Source organism: Vipera berus, assembly GCF_964194415.1.
Source record: "Vipera berus genome assembly, chromosome: 2".
NCBI lineage: Eukaryota > Metazoa > Chordata > Lepidosauria > Squamata > Viperidae > Vipera > Vipera berus.
This window is the reverse complement of record NC_138203.1, coordinates 177,410,228-177,435,157: the sequence shown is the minus strand read 5'-3', so window position 1 is coordinate 177,435,157 and position 24,930 is coordinate 177,410,228. Positions and strand designations below refer to the sequence as shown.

At 38.8% G+C, this 24,930-nt stretch overlaps 1 protein-coding gene across 1 annotated transcript; it reads left to right on the top strand.

The window, feature by feature from the left end:
• Nucleotides 1-502: 502 nt before the first annotated feature.
• On the top strand, nt 503-18,075 carry LOC308662872 (cytochrome P450 2C5-like; the record flags this gene model as incomplete). Its single annotated transcript, XM_081319015.1, has 9 exons — nt 503-676; nt 6,976-7,138; nt 11,942-12,091; nt 14,048-14,208; nt 14,914-15,090; nt 15,886-16,027; nt 17,158-17,345; nt 17,610-17,751; nt 17,879-18,075. The coding sequence occupies 9 exons, from the start codon at nt 503-505 to the stop codon at nt 18,073-18,075; spliced, it is 1,494 nt and encodes a 497-aa protein (XP_081175141.1).
• Nucleotides 18,076-24,930: the final 6,855 nt, after the last annotated feature.

The window sequence follows — 24,930 nt, the reverse complement described above, 5'->3', positions numbered from 1 at the left end:
TTTACCAGTGGAGTGTCTTGCCTTCAGATGTTGTGGGTGCTCCATCACTGGAAGCTTTGAAGAAGTGTCTGGACAGCCACTTGTCTGGAATGGAACAGGGTCTCCAACTTGTGCAGGGGGTTGGACTAGAAGATTTCCAAGGTCCCTTCCAACTCTGTTATTTTGTTATTATTTTCTTCTGAAAGGATTATTACCTTGGATAGTTATATAAAAGGCAAAATGTCCATGTTTTCAACCCAGCTTGTACTGTATTACTCCATATTGTTTCACCAAATGTACAAAAACAGGAGCTTATTTGACCCTGAGTTCAAAGGTAGGAATGTTAATAAATGATTACCTTATACTGATACCAGTAAAATAACACACTGATTTTTTTTAAAAAAAGGTTAGAGAAAACATGTCATTTAGATGTGATTGGGGCTCCAGTTAGCCTTTTTCTTTCAATCTTGTCTCATTTAAACAGTTTCTGGGATTTTTGAATAGGACAACAACTGAAAAGAGGATGGATCTGACATGGACAGAAGCTCTTCTTCTTCTCTGTATACTTTTCACCCTTTTCTCATCTTTCCAAATGTACAAGAAAAAAGGGCAGCTGCCCCCTGGACCTACTCCATGGCCGATTCTGGGGAACCTCTTTCAGCGAGATGTACTACCTCTGCATAAATATTATCAAAAGGTAAGGTTAGTTAAGGGTTGTACTTCTTCAAACTCTTTGGTGATTACTTTGAAAGATTACCATGCCTTTCCCTAATTTTATTAGTTTGATTTATTCTATAAACCACCAATGTTATTTTGAACTCATGTGTAACAAGAAAAGCTTATGTAGTAACAAGAAAAACTTTAGAAAAAAAATCTATGAGCCTCAACTTTCTATCATTTGAATTAGCATCAAATTCAAATTAGCATCAAATTCACTGAATCCTCCTCTTCTTCTAGCTAACATGTTTGATTCTAGGTTGTTTAAATGCAGATACAACTTAATAAATGAAAGACTAGGGCTACTTCATCTGGGCTGCAAAAACCCAGGCAATCACTAGATACCAACAAAGACATGTAGAAACACAAACTCTTTCCTATAGTATAGTGGAAATCCAGTTCCTTGAAGCCCATTTAGGTTACCAAAGATGGTTTATCTTCATGAATGCTAGCAGTTTGCTCCGGTTTCCATCCTCCAAATACCGGTAGATCAGTTATCCTCTTCCATGCATAGTTTTTTCACCTGTAACCTTTTTTTTTGTAAAAAAAAAAATCAAATAGCCCATTATTATAATTCTACTTCACTGGCTCTCTGTAATATAATTCCTTGCACATTGTTTGAAGGACTCCTATATATTCTTTATTTATATCAACTTTCCATTCAGTCTGTTGGGAAATTGATCTACTGTCTATGTTATTATTTTTCATGAAATACATCAGTTTGTCTTTTTGCAATTCTTTTACATTCACTCTTAGTTTTTTCACTTCTTTCCTTTTCTCCTGTGCCCATTTTGTCAAGGCCTGTCCTTATGGATTTATTTATTTAGTCATAAATCAAATACATCAGTGGCAGACTATTTTTTAGCACTCCAGAAAGATATTTTTTACATTTTGAAAAGTCAGTTCAACCTGTGGCTATTCCTTTTCCATTTCAGATTTTATTAGTTTATGAAAATATAAAATACAAAAGAAAATAAAAATAATGGGAAACTAGAGGGAGGAGAAAGGGCAGGGAAGAGAAAACGTGAGGCAAAAGGGGAAAAAGAAAAAAGGGATTGACTCTTTTTAGCACAGTAGAAGATAACATTACAACCTCAAGTTTTTAACTAGCCATTTCTATAACAACAAATCTATGTAATGAACCAAAACCAAAATCAAAATTTCATTTTTTCCCCATCTCTAGCACAAACTCCAGAAGTGATTTCCAAATAAAAAACATAATTAAATATATTCTCTTCTTTGAATAAAGCAATCAATTTAACCATCTCTGCTTTTTCTTCTCTGCTGTGGAAGTAATCTTTCTGTTTGCACTTAATCTTTATAAACTATCACCATTTATATTAATAAAATTCACTATATTCTCTCAGATTATTTAACCTTAATGGGGAAAAGCACTTTTTTCTCCATTTTAAAACATTAAACTTTTCTTTAAAAACTGTTCTAAAATCAGTATGTTCTAATACATCTTTTTTTAAAATTTCCTCTTAACATACATACTTTAAATTTTGCTTTCAGTAATATTTTACAAAGGGACGCAGTAGCTCAGTGGGTTAGGATGCTGAGCTTGTCGATCAGAAGGTTCTGCAGTTTGGTGGGTCGAATCCCGAGTGCCGCGTAACAGAGTGAGCGCCTGTTACTCGTCCCAGCTTCTGCCAACCTACCAGTTCGAAAGCACATCAAAATGCAAGTAGAAAAATAGGGACCACTACGATGGGAAGGTAACTGTTCCATGAGCCTTTGGCGTCTAGTCATGCCGGCCACATGACCACGGAGACGTCCTCAGACAAGCGCTGGCTCTTCGGCTTTGAAACGGAGATGAGCACCGGCCCCAAGAGTTGGAAACGACTAGCACGCATGTGCGGGGAAACCTTTACCTAATATTTTACAAGTTTTAAAAATTACTCAAAAATTATATATAAAACAAAAACCATTTTCAAACTCATTTTGTCAGCACAAACAAACTGCATCGGAACTTTCAATTACATAGGTCAAATAAATAAAAATCCAACTAACTCGAATTAACTCATTAAATTTAAATCCAAATTATCCCTCCAAATTATCCTCACAGAATAATTTTTTTCTTCTTGTATACATCCATTTTAAGACACTAAACTTTTCTTTAATCTAATACATCTTTTTATTTAACTATCTCTTAACACAGATACTTTCAAATTCAGTAATATTTTACAATCTTTAGGAATAATTTAAGCATTATATATAAAGAAAAAAATGCATTTTCAGACCCACTTTACATTAAAACTTTCTTTCAGTTACAAATATCAAACCGATAAAAATCCATCCTGATTCCAATTGATTAATTAAGTTTAAGTCACTCCTTCCAGCTTATCTTCATAGAGTAAAATCTTTTTCTTCTCTGGAATGTCAATCAAGTAATTATAAACTAGTCTTTTTCTCAAGGATTTCTCAACCTTTCCCAAACTTGTCCTCTTGAAAGTTGCAGATTTTCTTTTTTTTTTTTTATTGAAAAGTTTTAAAAATACAGTTTTCCTTTAAAAAAACCCCTTCCCCCTACCTCCTCCCCTCCCTACCTCCCCCCTTCCCCCCCCCTCCCCCCCTCCCTCCTCCCCCCCCACCTCCCCCTAACCCCCCTCCCCCCCCGACTTCCCAGAGCTAAATACAAGGTATATATATATAAAAAGGCAATCATAAACAACCATATACTAACAACTATAAATTCTAAAATCCATCACTCTCTAACTTATATAGGATCAAACAAAACTTAGCATTATTAAATATATATAGAAGACAAAATAAAAAAAGAAAAAAGAAAACGAAAGAAGACTTATTCAAATGCTAGATAAAACTTCTTGACCCTATACTTATTCTGGATAAACTCAATCCATTTTCTCCATTCCATAATATAATGTTCTTGCGAGTAATCTTTCAAATAGGCCGAAATCTTCGCCATCTCTGCCAAGTCGGAAACCTTTAAAATCCACTCTTGTATAGTCGGCAGTTCCTCTTTCTTCCAATATTGACCTATCAAAAGTCTTGCTGCCGTAACTAAATTCAACATCAACTTAGAGTCCACAACTGTAGCGTCAACAATTATTCCCAACAAAAAAAATTGCGGACAAAACTTTATCCTCCGTTTAAAAATCTTCTGCATATTCCACCAGACTTTTATCCAAAAAGCCTTGACCTTTTTACATGTCCACCATATGTGAAAATATGTTGCCTCTTCATCACCACACCTCCAACATTTAGGCTGATAATTCGGATACATACTTGCAAGCTTTTTAGGATCTAGATGCCATCTATAAAACATTTTGTAAAAGTTCTCTCTTAAACTTTGAGCTTGAGTGAATTTTACATTCCTCACCCAGATCTTTTCCCACGTGTCCATTGTAATAACTTCCTGAATGTTTTGGGCCCATTTTATCATACAATCCTTAACAAGCTCTGTTTCTGAATCGATCTCTATCAATGCAAGATATATCCGTTTAATATGTGCTGGTCCTTGATTTCTAATTTGCTTTATCAAATTTTCATCAGTCGTTGCAAATCCATTTTTTTGATCTTCTTTCCACCTGGCCTGTAACTGAATATATTGAAACCAAGTCTGAACAACCTTCTCTTCTCGCAAGAAACTATATGATTTCAAGCACCAAATATTCCTTTCCAAACTTAAAATTTCCTTGTAAGTAGTCTCATCATGTTTGAAACCAGCATGTATATTTTCTATTGCGTGTTTTGGGATTGCCCACAATGGTATCTTGCTGCTTAACTTATGTCTATACTTCTTCCAAACTCTCAGCAATGCCTGTCTTAAAATATGCATCCTAAACACAGTATCTACCTTCTTATCATACAGCAAATATGCATGCCAGCCAAACAACAGATCATGGCCCTCAAGATTTAATAACCTCGATTGTGTCAAATTAATCCAATCACTTATTCCTACTAGTGCAGCAGCTTCATAATATAATTTAAAATTAGGCATTTTAAGGCCACCTCTCTCACGAGTATCCTGCATAATCTTAAGTTTAACTCGTGGCTTTTTCCCTGCCCACACAAATTTATTGATACCACGCTGCCATTCCTCCAAGTTAGAGTCTTTCTTAAGAATCGGTATCATTTGAAATAAGAATAAAAATTTGGGCAGGACATTCATTTTCACTGCTGCAATCCGTCCCAACAAAGACAATTGCAATTTTTCCCAACTCTCCAGTTCTTTTTGAATTTTCCCCCATAACTTTTCATAATTATTTTTATATAGCTTTGTATTAGAGGGCGACAAAATCACCCCCAAATATTTAACCCTTTTAACAATCTCAAATCCAGTTAATCCTTCTAGGAGAGCCTTCTGCGAAACTGTCATATTTCTAGCCAAAATTTTAGTTTTCTGTATATTTACTTTAAATCCAGAAACCTTCCCATATTGTGTTATTATCTCCATCAGGTCCACAACAGAGTTCTCTGGCTGGGTCACTGTAACAACCAGATCATCTGCAAATGCTCTCAATCTGTAATCCTGATCTCCAACTTGTATCCCCTTAATTTTTTCCGAATTCCGAATCTTAACCAATAGTATCTCTAATGTTAATATAAATAACAAGGGCGATAGCGGACAGCCTTGCCTTGTGCCCTTCTCAATATTACATACTGTTGTCAAACTATTGTTAACTATAATTCGGGCAGTTTGTTTTTGGTATAATGCCCTAATCGGTTGTAAAAATTTTTCCCCAAAATCCATTTTGTCTAAAACTTTCAACAAAAATTGCCAGTTCAATTGATCAAAAGCCTTTTCAGCATCTAAAAAGATTAGCGCAGCAGAGATCTGGTTGTGCCTTTCCAAAAACTCTAACACATCAACTATATGTCTCACATTGGTTTTCATTTGTCTTCCACTAATAAACCCCGTTTGGTCCCCATGAATCACCTGTTGCAGAACCCTCATCAGTCTATTAGCCAAAACCTTAGCAAATATCTTATAATCTGTATTTAAAAGCGATATCGGTCTGTAATTTTTAACTAAAGTAGCATCCTGGTCTTCCTTCGGAATCAAAGAGATAAAAGCTGTTCTCCAAGACGGGGGCACCTTTCCCCCCCTCTGGATTGTCTGGAACAGTTCCTTTAACGGTTTTATCATCTCTAATTGTAAGTTTTTATAATAGGCCGCAGTCAAGCCATCAGTGCCTGGTGCTTTATCCACCTTCAGTTCCTTAATAGCTGTAAAAATTTCTTCTTCTGTAATCAGTTGGTTAATCCCCTCTTGAAAGTTGCAGATTTTCTTGAAAGTCTTCTTTTCATTGTGTTGGGAGGTTTACATTTAAATCATCATAATAAAGATTGGTGTCAAAATCGCAATTGACTCCTTTACATTGTCAACTACTTGTGAAATTTCCTCCATGGTTTGGTAACTTTCTACACATAATTGCTTTTGTGAAGTACTTTGAGTAGGTTTTTTTTAAAAAAATCCTTGGAATATAGCTGGTCTATGATCTGATAGGTTTTATTTAAGAATTTTTCAAATACATCTCTAATAATTTGCTGCTCCATCTTCTTAACTCCCTTTTTACTCAAAGAGTAAATTTTTTTTCTAAGTCACTTAAAGATTGCTGGGCAATCAGGATTCATAAAAATCAGAGAGTTTAAACCACCTACAGCAAAGCAGACAAGCTACACATTACTCAAAAATGGAAACTAGAAACATAAATTTTCTACCCTTATATTTCTCCATCAAAGTTTTTTTTAAAAAAGATATTCCACACTTGCTTATTTTAATCTTGCTTTCAGCAATCTTCTTGTTGTTTAACAATAAAGACATCTAGCACAGATCTTCAAAAAGGAATAAAAGGCTACAGTTAAAGAGAGTCTTTTTTAGCTCAATAAAGATTAATAGTCCTTAAAAGTGTTTAAGAAATGAAAGGCACAACTTATTGTCTATTTGAAAAATAAATTCCAAAATGGCTGCTTTACAAAGTGATTCCAGCCCCCCCCTCCAGCCCCCTTTACAGTTAGAACAATTAATCAGTGGAACAACCTGCCTCCAGAGGTTGTGAATGCTACAACACTGGAAGTTTTTAAGAAGAGACTGGACAACCATTTGTCTGAAATGGGATAGGGTTTCCTGCCTGAGCAGGGGGTTGGACTAAATGACCTCCAATGTCCCTTCCAACTTTATTATTATTATTATTATTATTATTATTATTATTATTATTATTATTATTATTATTATTATTATTATTATTGTATAATTTCATCAAAATGCATTGTTACCTAATTAACTGAATTTTCATCTAATTTTACCCTTAGCTTTCTGTGAAATATGGACCTGTATTTACTGTCTGGAATGGATCAAAGCCAATGGTTGTTCTTTGTAGTTATGAGGTGGTAAAAGATGCTTTGATAGATCATTCAGAAGAATTTGGCGGGCGAACAGAAATGCCTACACATAAACGAATGTTCAAAAATAAAGGTTGATTCTCTTTCATTTCCTTATTAGTTATCATTTTTCTTTAATTTTCTGTACATAGTTTCAAATTTTCTAAATGCCATTAATAATAATGATAAGTGTGAAAGTTTCAGTTAAAATGAGGTTTTGTAAAGATGTTGATTTGGTCATGCTTCTAGAAAAAGGAAGAAAATGATTTTTTACCATTCCTTTTCCACTTCTCAAGTCTGCTCAGCTTGTCACTTACATGCATAAACAACAACAACAACATCAATGAAAACCCCCCACCCTTCTCAGAACTGCCTATATACTCAGATGTTATCTTAATAATTCTTAGGTCCTTGGTTAGGACTTGAACTGTTAAGAAATCAATGGTTGTACCAATAGGAGCTCTTGGAGCAATACCGAAGGGTTGCCTAGATTCATGGAAATTTTGAACTTATCAGACCTGAATATTCTGACTTTGCAAAAAAAAAAAAACACCCACCTTACTTGGAGCTATCTATATACTCAGACACCTTAACAGCTCTTAGGTCCTTGGTTAGGACTTGAACTGTTAAGTTTTTACCAGTATTTATTTATTTAGCGTATGGCTGGTCACACACAGAATTAAAAGCACTTCATATTTACAAGTTAGAACAGTTAAAACATTTTTTTTAAAAAAAGAAGCAATTATAAAACCTAAGAGGAAAACAGAAATAACATTTCAGAGTTTAATGTCGAGTTTGGAGATCCAGTCAGTAGCTGCTGTTGTTACGCAGAGGAAGTCCTTAAAATCTCCTGGGTATCTTCTATTAGTGCATTCCCTCACTATATGTTGGATAGTCTGTCGGGGAGCCCCGCAATCACATTGTGCTGAAGGTGTCTTTCCACATTTATACAGAGAATCGGCACACACCCCATGAGTCGTTCTAATGCTATTGTATGTCACCCATATGTGTCGGGGTAGATTAAATCCTGGAGGTATACTATTAGGATTAATATGCTCAGAAATATCTTGGGAGGTATAGCTACTCCATGCTTCCATCTACTTTTGTATAGTGCTCTGATGTTCGGCCAGCAGCTTAAGTGCTGTGAGGAGTGGTGGATTTCTTGACTTTAATTGACATCTTAAGAGATCAGAGGTATAAGCATGAATGGGTAGAGAGGAGTTTAGCAGGATCTTACTATACTCCCGAATGAGAGCTTCTTGTCGTCGTAAGTGTGGGGGAAGTATGTGGCTAAGAACTGGTAGCCAGTGAATAGGTGTAGATTTTATGCACCCAGTAATTAATCTCATCGTATGGTTGAGTTGAACATCAACAAGTCTTGTATGTGAGCTGTTTGTCCATACAGGTGTGCAGTACTCTGCTACAGAGTAGCAAAGCCCAAGGGCTGCGCATCGAAGAGTTGGAGCTGAAGCTCCCCAAGTTGTTCCGCATAGTTTTTGTAGAATGTTGTTTCTGCTGTTAACCTTGGCAGCCATATTCTGAATATGTTTTTTAAAATACAGGGTCCTGTCTAAGGTGACCCCCAGATATTTTGGAGTTGCCTCATATGGGAGCAATTTGTTATTTAGGTATACATTGAGTTCTCTTTTTGCCAGTTTATTATTAAGGTGGAAACATGATGTGACTGTCTTGCTTATGCTTGGGATTAACCTCCATTGGTGGAAGTATGTGCTCAGAGTTGTAAGGTCGGCTGTAAGTACACCTTCTGTAACTTCGATGTCCTTGTGGCTAAATGCTAATGCCAAGTCATCAGCGTAAGAGAACTTTGTTGATAGCGTGGGTGGTATATTGGAAATATATAAGTTGAATAAGGATGGGGCCAATACAGAGCCCTGAGGGAGTCCATTATTCAGATGTCTTTGCTTACTAATTTTATCGCCCATGATGACTTGAAAGGTCCTTGCTGAGAGCATGTTATTTATTAGGTGGCCCATGGTACTACAAGGGACAGCGTGGAGGAATTTGCTTAATAGACCATCCCTCCACACTGTATCGTATGCTGCTGTGAGATCCACAAATACAACAGATGTTTTCAATTTATTCTGATAGCTGCTTTCAATGTGGCTAGTAAGACTAAGGACTTGATCGGCACAGCTCCGATAAGATCTAAACCCAGCCTGTTCAATCGGTATTTGCTCGTTAATTTTCTGTCCAATTCTGTTAAGTATCAACCTTTCAAGTAGTTTATAACAAACACTTAACAGAGCAATGGGGTGATAGTTTTCTGGCTTGTTGCTTTCTTTTCCAGGTTTTAATATACCGATTACCTTGGTTCTCTTAAATTCTGGAGGGAGCTAACTGGAAGTTAGGATATCTGTGTAGAATTTTGCCAGCCATTCTCTTGTGCGAGGCCCAGAATGGATGATAAATTCAGGCATTACTCCATCAAAACCAGGAGATTTTCCAGCTTTGACATTCTTCAGGGCAGTATCTATTTCAGCCACTTGGAAGGGTCGAGCATATTCCTGGCTAGGCGAGCACAAAGTTTTTAAGTGCTTTAGTTCTCTTTTCACTAATTTAGTATGTTTCTTATCATGGGGTACTCTAGTTAAATTGACAATTCAAGTTGCTACTTGATCTGGAGTAACCTCTTGTTGTTTGCATTGAGCTGGTTGGTCTCCTCCCAATTTTTTCAGTAGGCTCCATGCCTTCCTGCTTGAGTGTTTAAAGTCTAGTCCAGACGTAGTTTGCTCCCATTTCTGCCTGCGTACCAGGTCAAGGTTATGAAGAAGTTCATCGGCTATCTCAGCATCACCATTCTCTAGATGTTTTTGGTATAGGTTTTCGCAGGTTTCATTCCATCCTGGGATATATTCCTTGCGGAAGCCACTTGGGATGCATTTTTTTAGCCGATGACATGATTGCTCCGACAAAGTGATAGTAGCTTTTACTAACTGCCGGGATACATCCTATTGTGTTCTCAAGGTCCATCGTAAATTTTTCCCAGTTGGCCATCTTCAGGTTCCACCTTGGTCAGGGTATAGATCTGATAATAGGTATCTTTATTCCTGTCTTAATAATAATAGGTCTATGTTGGCTATGGGGAAGTTTGGTAGCACTTGCCGAGAGGCAGGTACAGGTTTGGTTTTTTCTTGTGTAACAAAACATAAGTCAGGGTTATACTCTTTCTTCCATGCAGCTGATTTAAAAGTACCTCGATCTTTAGTATCAAAAACTAGGTATAGGTTGTTCTGCTCTGCCCATTCGCAGAGGGTCTTGCTGTTCGTATCATTAAGCATATATCTCCATTGGGTATGGTGGCTATTGAAATCTCCTATATAGATGCCCAGGTGTGGAATCCTTGGAAAAACTGTGTTAGGCCAAGAGATAGTAGGGAGCTATCATAACTTGGGTGTCTCCAATCTTAATTGTGATAGTGTAGATGTTATCCTCACTGCTTGTTTCCAATAAGTATGTGCTTTCAATGTTATTACGCATGTATGTTATCAGACCATAGGTTTGATGAAAAATACCACCTAAGACATCATATCCAGGTATTCTTCCTTTGCTTTTAAGCTGCTGTTCATTCTCAATGCGTGTTTCCTGGATCACAGCCAAATCAACATAGTTTTCAAGTAGTAGTTTGGAGAGATGTTCACATTTTGATCTACTACTGCCTTTGATGTTAAGTTGGCATATACATATTGAACTTCCAATATTCCGAATCATTTTAGTATTGGTATTTGTTATTTCTGTTATTTCTGCTATTTTGTAGTCCTTAAAAGGACTGTGGAGTTGTGTGTGAAGCCAGGAGATCCTCGCGGATGTCTGGCTACCAGTATGTCTGTTACTCATTTAGCACCACCCAGGAGACACATGTGGCTTAAGGTTTGCCATGGACGCGAGTAACTTTGGCCCCCAGTCCCAGACTGTGAATCGAACTGAAGATTAAATCTTAAATAACAACAACAAAAAAAATAATTTGACCTCTATATTGGTCCTTTGGGAAGGACAAAATGGTTTACCAACGAAGACATTTTTTGGCTTATGTTATCTGGATTAATGCTGAATATCAATTTCATGCACCTTCAAAATAATTTGGACTTTGAAGAAGCTGGGTAGAAAAAATATTGATGCCTTTGAGCTTTGATGTTGGAGAAGATTCCTGAGAAGATTCCAGAGAAGACTCTTAAGAATATTGTGGATACCCAATAAAACTTATCATTGAACAAATCAGTCCAGAATTTTCACTCAAAGCACAAATGACCAGATTCAAATGATCATCTTTCAGAAAGTTTGTGCAAAGCTCTCTCTAGCTCTCTAGAGAAAGTTGTAAGGGTGGGAAAGATGGTAGGAAGGAGAGATGATGGAATTAGTTACAATAATGACAAATATATCAAAGTCCTCAAGAACTAGTTTGGAGACCTATTGTAATGGACAAATCTATGTGGTTGCTTATTATTGACAGTGACTTGATGGTACATAATCAAGCAACCAAGTAAGAGAGCAATTGGAAGTGACTTCTTTTTGTGAACAAAACCTTTACTGCATAAACTAATCAGAACTGAAGCAATTGCAGTTTTCTTCTGCATACTGAAAATTGTGTCTTAGTATAGAATTCTGTCCATGACTGGTCTAGGATGTGTCCCTATCCATTTAACACTTATAGTAACTTGTGACATGATTTCTGCAATCTCATTCATTCTTCTCTTAATATGAACAGCACTCAAGAACAGACAGATGAAAACTGTGCAGTTCATCTAATTAGTAATTCAGGCACAGTCTTGTTTACTTGAAAAGTGGAGTAGGAAAATTGTAATGTATAATTTTTTCCCTGTCTGAAAAATTTGAGAACTGTTATCACATTGTGATCTGTTTCCTGTGTCTTTGGTTTCAGGTCTGACCAGTACTGATGAGAAGAAATGGAAGGAGCTGCGACGGTTCACGCTGTCCACCTTGCGAGATTTTGGGATGGGGAAAAAAAGAATGTCTGAGAGGGTGCAGGAGGAAGCCCTTTGTCTGGTGGAGGAAATAGCTGCCACAAAGGGTAAAAAAAAAAGCTGGAGAGGGTTTTTGTATTATGTGAGGTTACAGGAAAACTAGATTGTAAACTTAAACTCAAATCCTCTGCACTTAAATGCACATAATAAAGAAAAACTTAGGCAGTGAATGCTCCCCTCCCTTTTGTTTTCACAGTTGTCACAGTATTGTTCAGAAGCAAAGGGAAAAGTAATACAGCTGTTTCTCCCGCTTTTTTATCCAGTATTAGCTTCTAAAGGTAAAGGTAAAGGTTGTCCCGCACATGCATGCTAGTCGTTTCCGACTCTAGGGGCCGGTGCTCATCTCCGTTTCAAAGCCGAAGAGCCAGCGCTTGTCCGAGGACGTCTCCGTGGTCATGTGGCCGGCATGACTAGACGCCAAAGGCGCACGGAACGCTGTTACCTTCCCACCGGAGTGGTCCCTATTTTTCTACTTGCCTTTTTACGTGCTTTCGAACTGCTAGGTGGGCAGAAGCTGGGACGAGTAACAGGGGCTCACTCTGTTACGCGGCACTCGGGATTCGACCCGCCAAACTGCCGACCTTCTGATCGACAAGCTCAGCGTCCTAACCCACTGAGCCACCGTGTCCCTTATTAGCTTCTGGCTTGATGAAATTACAAGATTGTCAAGAAGTACTGAAATCTTACCATAACTGCAGCGAGTGAGAGATCAAAAATACTAGGAAATTGCTTAATGGGGCAATTATGGCTTTATAAAGTTACAACTTTGTCCAAAAGAAGTGAAATGTTAGGCTGGATGCAGTAACACACATTAAGCAAATTCAGAAACCAACAAAAACTTTATGGATTAAAGAGATAGGTAAACCAAGTGAGGCAAGAAACACATACATAAGAACAAGCTGCATGAGGGACAGAAATCTGTAAGGCAACAAGGATTTGAACTGAAGGGCCACAGATAGAATTTATTCAGGAAGTTATAGCATTTTTGAAAACCATCCTTGTGGCCACATTTCTCCTGGAAGGATATACAATAAGAAGCAGGAAAAAAGTGTATTGGATGATGATGATGATGATTGTTGTTGTTGTTGTTGTTATTATTATTATTTAAAAAGGGTTTACATTAGAAGGAGAGAAGGATGGAGGTATAGAGTGCTTGGATAAAAATTGGAAAGAGAAGCAAAAAAGTTTCTGAAAAAAAGTCACTTAAACATAATGCTATATTAAACAGGCAAAATCAGCAGCTAGCAAAGGGCAAGATTGATAGGTAACTTAAAGGCAGAAATGAAACCATGGATAACAATTTGGGTGTTAGGGAGTTTGCATGAGGGTGGAGAACTGAAAGGCCCTGTGGATCTGAATTATGCGATCATAAATAGTATTCTTTAGTGAGTTCTGATGCCTTTGAATATAATCTTTAATGGACAAACCTCTGGAATGAGAAGGCAAAAATAATGGAATAACTAGCAAGTGATATTATTTAAAGAAATATAGAAAGAAAACAGGAAAAAAAGTTTACAAGGAGGGAGGGAGAGTGAGACAGGAGAACTTAGTTAAGAAAGCTGAACCTTCAAAGAGGTGAAGAATGATAACTTTATTGTCACTTTGAATGTACACCAATCGGCATACATCAAAAAAGGGAAGGAACAAGGTGGAAAAATCAGCCATGAGCAGAAAAAGAAAAGGAAGGAGTGAGAAAACAATTCTAGACTGAAGGCAGCAATACGTTTGTGAAGAAACTCCTGTGGTAACCAGGTCAATCTTTGAATATATATTTTAGTCAATTTCAAAATGGAACATGGAAATACTATGTTGCATCTTGATTAAAGTGGTTATAGGATTTTAATATTGTGTTTATATTCCATACTTAGGAAAGAGGGAAAGAATAATAATTTCAGTTTCTCTGACTTGAATCACTTTTTGTTCCAGTTTTGAGGTGAGATTTGTGGAAGGGAAGATCCTCATTCACTGATCCCACTCATAAGAGTCTGTGGTCTTTTTTGCAGGGCAGCCTTTTGACCCAAGAAGAATTTTTTCAAGTGCTGTTTCTAATGTGATCTGTGCAGTCGTCTTTGGCGATCGATTTGATTACAAAAATCAAATCTTCATAGAGAACCAGAAGGTTCTGGAGTCTCAAACAAGATACTCTGTTAGTTTCTTAGGACTGGTATGTTAATCCACCTGATCCTCTTCTTGTCATGAACCCTCATTTTAACTAGTGGGTATGTTTGTGGGTGCAAATCAGAAATGTAAAGATTAGATGTGTTGAGCTACTAAGCAGGCGAAGCCAAATCTAGACATCCAACATGACTGAACCATCTAAGCATAAATTGATTCTCAGAAAATCTCTTCTGGCTGAGCTTATTTCCTAGGGAACCATTTCCTTCTCTTGTAACTCCTTTGGGCCATGTCAGATTCTGGATAGGTGCATTTCTTCTTATCATGGAATTTTTAGACAGTTCCCCTATCTTTATGCATACAGCCAGTTTCTGTCTTTGCCTCTTGGAGGACTTTGGCCATTTTCACCATTATCCATTTGTGGAACTGATAGGGGAGGCTAGGAAAGCAGCAGGAGAATCCTCCAACAAAGTAACTACAAGGAAGTCAGCCTAGGTGAGCAGAGATCTGGGGAAAAGCTTTTCAAAGACACTCCTCTTCAATTAACTTATTATAGATATAAATTCCTAAAGACACTGTATTTACCTGAGAGTAGAAATAAAGATAGTATACTGAAATCCTTGTGGTTCTTGTCTTCTTAGGTTTGGGTCCATCTGAGGATTGACAGTTAGCAATATCAGTAAAAGATACTCTCTGAATATTTAGGGCATAATGGTCTAATAAGATATAGTATTTAATGTGAACTCTGTGACAGGTGTACAATACATTTCCAAAACTAGTGGAACGCTTACCTGGGCCACATAAAAACATTTTTGCTGAGGCTGATAATGTCTGTGAATATATCCGTGAGAAGGTGGAATTGCACAAAAAGACACTGGATCCCCAGAACCCACGTGACTATATTGATTGCTTCCTTCTTAGAATGGAGAAGGTAGGTATACATGTCTGCATAATTGTCTGCATAATATACATTTAAGATGGAACTAGTTGATCCTATATGAAGAAGTATGGAAATATTTATTCTCCCCTTCTTTTTGTTTACTTTTGGACAACCCATTCATTGCCCTTTGTTGGCATACATTATTATTCCAAGCATAATTGTTTCTTAAGGTATCCATACAATTCTGCAAATTAGGTCAAATAATAAAAATGAAGTCTGTTATCTTTAAGACAGCAGAATTCTTCAAAAAAATAGTATGCATAGAAATTTTCTTCCCACGCTGATTTAAATTTTAGAAGGTATTTTTTAGAGATCTTCTACAGTTACAATAGGTGATATAAAGATAATTAAGTACAGTTTTCTAGAAACATCTTATAGAAGAAATTTCTATTAAAATTAATTTGTCAGATGTAACAAGTAAGTTTCTATGGAACAGATTTAATTCTCTTTTCCAACCATATACCTTAGGAATTGCTTAGGCCAGCTCCAACAACATTAGTCAAAATCAGAGTATCCATTCTTTATTGCCAGCCAAATCTTGTGGTAAATATTTGATGGGTAGAATAAAGGGGCAAGCTGTTTCTTCCTCTGCATGAAATGGGTGATCCCAGAAATACCTTAGAATTGAAGACCTTTTTTATATTTTCTAAAGTCACTTTGATTGAATTACATTTCCTTTAATTGAAAAAGACACTATGAAGCATTTCATGAATTACTTTAATTACTTTATTTCAGTTCCAAGTAGAATTTTTATTGTTCTGTTTCTCTTTTTATTTTTATTTTTAGGAGCAGAACTCATCTGAGGATATCTACACTCCTGAAGATCTTGTGATTATTGGGTTTGGACTTTTTATAGCTGGGACAATAACCACAAGCCATGCTTTGCTCTGCAGCCTTCTAGCGATGGCTAAATTGCCACACATTCAAGGTATAGAAATACCCACAAATATACAAAGTACTCATAGGGCTGCCACTATTAATGCTAAGAAACATGGTGTTTAAAGAAAACATATTTTCTTTTAAAGAAGAAAGAAATTAAGATAGTGTTGAGTAAAGTAAACTCATTGCAGCTGGATTTCTGTATTTTTCCTGGGAACATTTGGGAAGTGTTTTCCCACTGTCTTCTTATAGAATATTTTTTTTTAGATTTTCCAGGCTAGTTAACATACCCTTGGAACAAGTGGACTTCCTGTCAAATATTGAGATTTTATGAAGAGAATTCTAGTGAGCTGTATTGATTAGACCAGGAAGAGGCAAAGGTGATTGAATGCTGTAACAACAATCTTTATTCCCCATACAGCCATAGGCCAATCAACCAATTACATGAATTTAATACTTGCTCTATGGATCCTAGTTTGAATGAGGGAACTTAGTATAGCACAGCTTTTCTTGAGGATCATTTCTGCAATAATATAAATGAACATTACTTGTAACTCAAGGTATCATCTCTAACATTTTGAACCATGTTGCTTCAGACAGAGGTAAAATGGTTTTCCACAAGAATGTATAATTATGATATAGATAAAAATAATAAATATTGTTACAGAATATAATTAATCTTAATCTATGATACCTCCTAAAGTTGCTTGATTAGTTGTAGAGTGAACCACTAGCTTTTTGGAAATGGGCCTCGTGCTTTTTGGAGGAATGAATGTTTGTTGCTGTGGGCATAAATATTAATTGATGTATACATATAATAACAACTTAGGAAGTTAATTTAAGAACTGTATTTTTTCTCCTGACTACTGTTTACCCCATTTTTGGGTGGAGACGCTAATCTTCAGAAAGCCCATACAGAAATGCTTTGTGCTTACTGCCTCACAAGTTATCTCATAAGGCACAGAGATAGAAATAATATGAATCCCGTCTTGCACTAGGAAAGTTGAAATGGTCTCCACTGAGAAATGACTTTGAGGAGAAGCCATTGTCCTGACTAGAAGTGTCTTCCCTCAATGTGCTTCAGAATACATGTTTTTATTTAAGTGATAGCTGACTACATGTGCTCAGCATGGCAAAGTAAAAGTCTGTCAATCTTGTCTCAATATGTTTTTCTCACAGCTAAGGTGCAACAGGAGATTGATGAGATGGTGGGTACAAATCGCATGCCAGGCATGGAAGACCGGTTGAAGATACCTTTCACAAATGCAGTCATTCATGAGGTTCAGCGATATCAGAAAGGGACCCTTGAGACTTTTCCTCGGGCAACAACTTGTGATGTAAAATTCCATGGTTATACCATTCCCAAGGTAAGGTGATACAAGTATTTACGAAGGCTCTCTAGGGAAGCAAAGAAAGAACCACTTAGATCCTTGATATGCAAGACAGTTTGAATAAAAGAGCAATTTAGAGAAATATGTATTGAAAGAAATATCTAATCCTTCTCTCCTTGTTCTTCAAGTTTCAGCAGACGGCTATTCATTTCCTGTTTAGGCATGTGGGAAGCAAAGGCACTTTCTTTTCCATATGAAATAATATCATCTAATGGCATCTGTTTCTTCCTCTCCCTCTAGTATATGCCTATTGTGCCAATCTTCACTTCTGTACATTCTGACCCTCTTCATTGGGAGACTCCAGAGAAGTTCAACCCCAATCATTTTTTGGATGAACAGGGCCAGTTCAAGAAAAAGGATGCTTTCATGCCATTCTCAGCAGGTACAAGCCTCTGGAACAGGTTGTATTACAAACTCACATGATTACCTGATTCATGTTATTCTTTTATCAAAGACAATTCCAGTAAGTACTTCCTAAATAAGCTTTGTTTTCTTTATTGCACTTGCAGGGAAGAGGGCCTGTCCAGGGGAGGCCCTGGCTAGGATGGAGCTCTTCTTGTTCTTCAGTGCTCTGCTCCAGAATTTCACCTTCTCTCTGGTTGGGGACACCAAAGACTCGGATGTAAGGTCTTTGTATGACGACTTCAGAAATAATCAATACCCCCTTATACGAGCTGTTAAACGTACAGTGGACACTTGTGGTTAATAATTAGGAGAAAGCACCTATATTAATAGGTACTCAAATAAAGCATGTGGGATGGCTATTAATTTAAAGGCAATCTTAACAAAGATGTGGAATAAAAATACAATATTTTTATAACAAATATAGCTACTATTACCTTTTATCTGATTACATATTTTGGTGCAATTAAGAATACTTCTGAAATACTTAATAGCTTTTTCTCTAAACTATATTCAGCAAATTTTCAATATATAATATGTACTGGAGATTTTAACTTCATACAAGAATCTCAGAAGTATTATCACAAATTGATGTTGTGGATTAATCAATATTTGAAGGTAACAAGGAAGATCTTGTATTGGTATGCTTTGGCTAAATGCAAGATCAAATCATGTTTAAATCTGTTGATATCTAATGGTTGTTTTAAAGACTGACAGAGTATTGTATATAATTAAACTATAATATTTGCTTGGCAATATATGGAACTAAAATGTACTAATTTACCTCAGCCTCTCTAGTAGTGTCTGAGGTAACTGCAATTTTAGAACCCTTAACAGATGTGGCATTTGACTGAATCAAGGTAGTTAGTTTGATAAGGAATTAAGAATAAAATGAAACTTAGCATGAGTTATTTATCTGATAAATTACTTTATTATTGTGGATAATAAAGAATTAGATCATCTAACTTCAGAAAAGCAATGGTTCCAGTTGTACAAAATGCAAAATATACATCTTAGGATTTCAAAATGGAAGCTATTCCTCAGAAAATATTGTTTCACATTCACTGAATTCCTCAAAGGGCTCTTGTTCCTTTTTCATCCACTACTGAAAAATTCTCCTGTTAAAAAGTTTTTGCCTGATGGCAGATATTGACCCAAGGAGGTTTTGCCTACAAAATGTAATTAATCAACCACCCAGTTACATGATTCTTACACAGATACATCATGTAGAATGCACTCAACAATCCTTATTGTGATTATAGAATTTTGTGGTAGGCCACACCTTTTTGGTAACCAAAATAAAAGAAAAATATCCTTCAAAAATATTTTAAATTCAATTTGATTCTGGGATCAAATTGATCTTTGATGTTTTTTTATTCTTTTCAGCTGGAATTGTAAAAATTGAAATTGTTTGAATCAAACCAGGTGGTCCTCAAATCAGAGACCACTTGCGTGGCAGGAGACTGAGACCCATATATTGAATGTTTGAGGGTCTCAATGTCTCATCCCAAAAGCCTCAGTTTACCCACCATACTGTCACACATCTGCTCTGGTATAGGTGCTTGCTAGTTAAGTGATGACCTCCCCCCCCAGTCTGTTGTGATCCTCTCTAAACTCTGAGACAGAAACTGAAAATACAGATGAAATGTGTTGTTGATCTGAGGAGCTGGCCATCAAATTAAACATGTGAGATTGTTCCTGGTGACAATGAGCACATGTGTTTTTGTGTGTGTGCTTGCATGTGTTTGTGTGCTCGTGTGCCTGTGTGTATCTAACTCAGATCGTGAGGGTTAGGATTAGGGTTAGGATTATGGTGGGCACATAGCTCAAGAACCATGCCAACAGCTACTCAGGGCAGAGCAAAGATGATCAGCATAACTGTTTAAAAAGAAAAAAACATCAATATCCCTAATTTAGCCATCCCAGCATCACTGAGCTGTAGAACTGCTGTTTCCTGGTCTTTGCTCTTCTATTGGACTCCAGATCTGTCTTCCTGTTGCTCTTGTTCCTTGTCCAGCATTTGGACCCCGGTTCCCAATATTTCTTTGGCAGTGGAGGGTTGGGGGTTGGGGGGGTTTAGATCAATGTAACTGGATAAACATGTAAACAATTCCTTTTCAATTATGATTAGTCAGATAATAATATCCAATGATGAAGTAGATTAAAAATATAGAATTGTCCAACACCTCACCACTTAAAATAATGTCCCACAGAAAAGCTATACACACTATCAGATTCTTTGCATAGAGTAATCTTGGTTTGCTCCTAAATTTTGTTGCAATTTAATAGCTTTACTACCATACTGGGAGGTACTTCTGGCATTGGAAGATCTATGCCACCAATCTCATTGCCCTGTGGACTGGTTCTCAGGGTGTGGAATTGGAATTTGACTCATTAGTTCCTCTCTTCCAGACTTAGGAACTAACAACTGACTGCCCACGTGTTTGTAATTTTGTTGCATTAAAAGATGGAGGAGAACCCCTTGACTGTATGATGTCTGTTAGGGATTAAGCCCAACAGCATGGTAGTTTATGCTGTATGTTAGGGCTTAGACCCATAGCAAATTAACACACCACTGTTGGGAAATGTCCAGTGAGGTGGGGAGGAGAAACCAAATGGGAAGTTAGTTTTCAATCATTATGCAGCCTCAAGAGATCTAGAACTGACACCCCCTAAATTCCAATGAAACTTTCCCAAAGAAGGCAAGCAGTCTGGGGAGATTCCTGTACTATACATAGAGTTGTAATAAAGTAGTCAGTTTGAACTCATCACATGTTGATCTATTGCTTGGGCCTGACATCCACCACCCTCATAGATTCTGAATGCCAGGGGGCAGTTATGGCAGAAAAGAATGGGAGGCTCCTTGCTGTGAGGACTGGTTGTGTTTGTGATTAGTTGAGTCACTATAGTACAGGTTTGTAGTATAGTTTCCCTCTATTAAATCAATCTATTCAAGGTGCCTGATGGATGTTGCTGGGTGTCAGAGGAAGCTTGGGTTTTTCTAAGGGAAACCAGGGGGAGTCAGCAGTATGGGAAGCCAACAGAGCTACTGAATGATTTTCTTTTCTGACCTAGGCACCTTCTCCTCCACTTTTTCCTCAGAAAGTACAAATCCCTCTAACTAAAAAAAAAAAAGAATGTAAACAAAGAGTAACTGAGCATGTATAACAACACAAATGCAACAAAATAAGGTTGCCTGCATTGAAGCTTTTCCAAAGAAGCAGCTAGCACAAGTAGTAAAAGGTGACAATACTGCAATATCAAATATGATCACTAACTCACTGCAAGAAACAAACCAATCAATAAACGGCATGGCTACGGTTATAACAGAATATCTGGGAATCAAAAAAACAAAACAAAACCCAACCCCAAAGGAAAAAAAAGCCCAAAAGTGTACCACCAAAATGGAAGATCAGGCTGAAAAATAAGATCAGCATGTTAAGATGCAAGCTAGAACAGATGAAAGAAAATAAGCTATGGTGGCAAGGCTAGACTGGTGGACCTATGGTCCAATAATATTTTGTCACTGGTTTACATATTTACAATCAAAAGAAAGGTTTTCATTAGATAAAAAGGTTATGGATTTGACTTTGCAAAAAATGAATTGAATACTATGTGGTAATGAGGAACATAATATCACTAAGGTTTATAAACTGTTACAGTGGTACTTTGGTACTTGCTCTTAATTGGTTCCATGATGCATGACAAGTACTGAAAATGATGAGTACCAAACAAACCATGTGACTTACCATGTGATCCTTTGATTCGGCTGGGAAGGCCTTCCTGTATGTCTCTTTTCCTATGTCAGTGACCTTCCCAGCATGGCAGACTTTCTGTCTGCCCTCCAAGGCCATCCCCAGCTTCCTTTTACAGCAATCTTCCCAGCATGGCCAACAAGTGGTGGGATTCAGCCAGTTTGCACCAGTTTGACAGAAACGATAGCTAATTTTTTGTTGCCCAGGTCCAGAATGGAATTCCAGAAGCGGCATCCACACAGAGAACAGGTTGTTCACATATTTGAATCCCACCACTGTGGCCAACTTTCTCCCCATTCTCCACAGCTGTGCCCCTCTTCCTATTGCAGTGTGTCAACTACCAAACAAATGCTGAGTATTGGGACAACATTTTTGCATTAAAATGTGTTGAATTCTAAATTCAATGAGTTTTGAAGCAGTCTATTACTGAAGTATCACTGTATTGAAATTGAATTTGGAGAATGAGTATGTGAAGCATTGTATAATCCATTGGGCAAAGAATTTTGGATATAATATAATGCTCTAATGATGGGAAAATATGTGGATGAAGGTTTTAAAATTTACATTGAATTATAATTTAAAATATTTTGTTTTTGTAAAATCATGTACCATTGATATTTAACACCAGAAAAACTGTCAAAATGAATACAGGTATTTCAAATGTGTGTTGGAAATTTAGGAGTAAAGAGGAACTTTTTACCCTGTATGGTGGACCTGCAACAAATCAAAGAAATATTGGCGTAGGATTCACATCTTAATACAGAAGATTCCTTAGGTGAAGTTCTGTAAATAAAGCAGTCAATATTGTTTTTTCTCAATTTTCTCAATATTGTTTTTTCTTAAGAGGGCTGTATAGACATCTGGGAGCGTGTCCCCGCTGTATTCAAGCGGTGATGTGCTCCGACTCTCTGGTTTCGACTCGTGGTTCCAGGAACGAGGGTGAGCAGCCACCTGAGCTTAGGCTTGTGTATTTCAATGCCAGGTCCGTAGTTAATAAGGCTCCTCTCATCCAAGATTTGGTTGAGGAGGAGCGTGCGGACCTGGCTTGCATTACGGAGACCTGGTTGGGCCCAGAGGGTGGTGTCCCTCTGACTGAACTCTGCCTACCAGGTTTTTGGGTGCTCCACCGGCCTTGGGCTCAGGGTAGGGGTGTGGGTGTGGTGGTGGTTGTGAGGGAGACCTTATGTCCACGGGAGGCCACCGTTGTCCAGATATCCGGGTGTGAGTCAATCCTCCTGAGATGTGGCCCTGGGGCTCAGTTGGGCTTGCAGCTGGTGAACCTTTCGCCAAGTCGCGTAGTAGCAGCCCTGCCTGAACTTCTCGACATCCTCTCAAGGTTGGTGATTGAGTTCCCCAAACTTATGATTTTGGGGGACTTTAATCTGCCATCCCTGGGGGGATCATCAGAGTTGGCTTGGGAGTTCATGGCTTCCATGACAGCCATGGACCTGATGCAAATAATTCAGGGCCCGACTCATGGGGAGGTCACATGCTTTATTTTGTTTTTCTATCTGGACGGTGGTTAGATGATCTGGTTGGGGGTTCTCCAATTATTATGCCCCTGTCATGGACCGATCATCATCTCCTGCGGCTGGCCTTCCGTTTTGCCACTCCCCATCTGGGGGTCACGGAACCAACAAGATGGTTCCGCCCCAGGTGCCTAATGGACCCTGAGCGGTTTCAGGTGGCACTCGGGTCCCTGCCTGCCGCCTTCGCTCACAGCCCAGCCGATGCCTTGGTGGAAGCCTGGGAAAAGGCAGCCACAGGGGCACTTGACCACATTGTATCCATGCGGCCCCTGACCCGGCGCAGATCCCAGTGGGCTCCATGGTTTTCCGCGGAGCTCCGGGAGATGAAGCGTCGGAGATGGGGCCTAAAGAGCTGTTGGAGATCCAGCCGATCTGAATTCGACCGATTGCGACTAAGGTCCTCTATGAGGTCTTATCTCGCAGCGATGAGGGCGGCAAGGTCTAACTACTTTGCTACCCTCATCGCATCCGCAGATAATCGCCCGGCCGCCCTGTTTAGGGTGACCCGCTCCCTCCTCAATCAGGAGGTGAGGGAGGAGCCCTTGCAGGGTCGTGCCGAGGAGTTTAGCCAACATCTGGCGGACAAAATCACTCGGATTCGGACCGGTCTGGACTCCGACTGGGCAGAGTCTGATGGAGGTGACACGAGCGGTCTTGGTGATATTATCTGGGAAGAGTTTGACCCTGTGACTCTGGAAGATGTGGACAGGATCATGGGGAGGCTGAGCTCCACCACATGTTTATTGGACCTGTGCCCCTCCTGGCTGGTCTATGCGGCTCGGGAGGGGACATGAGGCTGGCTCCAGGCAGTGATAACTGCTTCTTTGAGTGAGGGTAGCTTTTCCGCCGCCTTGAAGCAGGCGGTAGTGATGCCCCTCCTCAAGAAGCCTGCCCTGGACCAGGCTATTTTGAACAACTATCGTCCAGTCTCCAACCTTCGCTTTCTTGCGAAGGTTGTTGAGAGTGTGGTGGTGCATCAGCTCCCTCTGTTCCTGGAGGAAGCTGATTATCTGGACCCGTGCCAATTGGGCTTTAGGCTTGGGTACAGCACGGAGACGGCATTGGTCGCGCTGGTGAATGATCTCTGGCAGGCTCGGGACAGGGGTTGTTCCTGTGTCCTAGTCCTATTAGACCTCTCAGTGGCTTTCGATACCATCGACCATGGTATCTTACTGCGGCGTCTCAGGGGGTTAGGAGTGGGGGGCACTGTTCTTCAGTGGTTCTCCTCCTACCACCTGGGACGTTCGCAGTTGGTGCTGGCAGGAAGGCAGTGGTCGGCCTCGAGGCCTCTCGTTTGTGGAGTTCCTCAGGGGTTGGTCCTCTCGCCTCTCCTGTTCAACATCTATATGAAGCCGCTGGGTGAGATCATTCGTGGTTTTGGAGTTGGGTATCATCAGTATGCTGATGATACCCAGCTTTTCATCTCTACCCCAAACCACCCCAGTGATGCCCTTGATGTGATGTCCCGTTGCCTGGAGGCAGTTCGGGTCTGGATGGGGAGGAACAGGCTTCGATTCAATCCCGACAAGACTGAGTGGTTGTACATGCTGGCATCTCGGGAAATTCAGGCCATTCCATCTTTAACCATGGGGGGTGAGGTGTTACCCCCCGTAGATAGGGCTTGCAACTTGGGTGTCCTCCTGGATTCACAGCTCAGTTTGGAAGATCATATTGGAGCTGTGAACAGGGGGACTTTTGCCCAGGTTCGCCTGGTGCAACAGTTGCGGCCCTATCTGGACCAGGATGCTCTGCGTACAGTCACTCGTGCGCTCGTGACCTCTCACATAGACTACTGCAATGCTCTGTACATGGGGCTGCCCTTGAGGACCACTCGGAGGCTTCAGCTGGTGCAGAATGTGGCCACGCGAGTTGTGA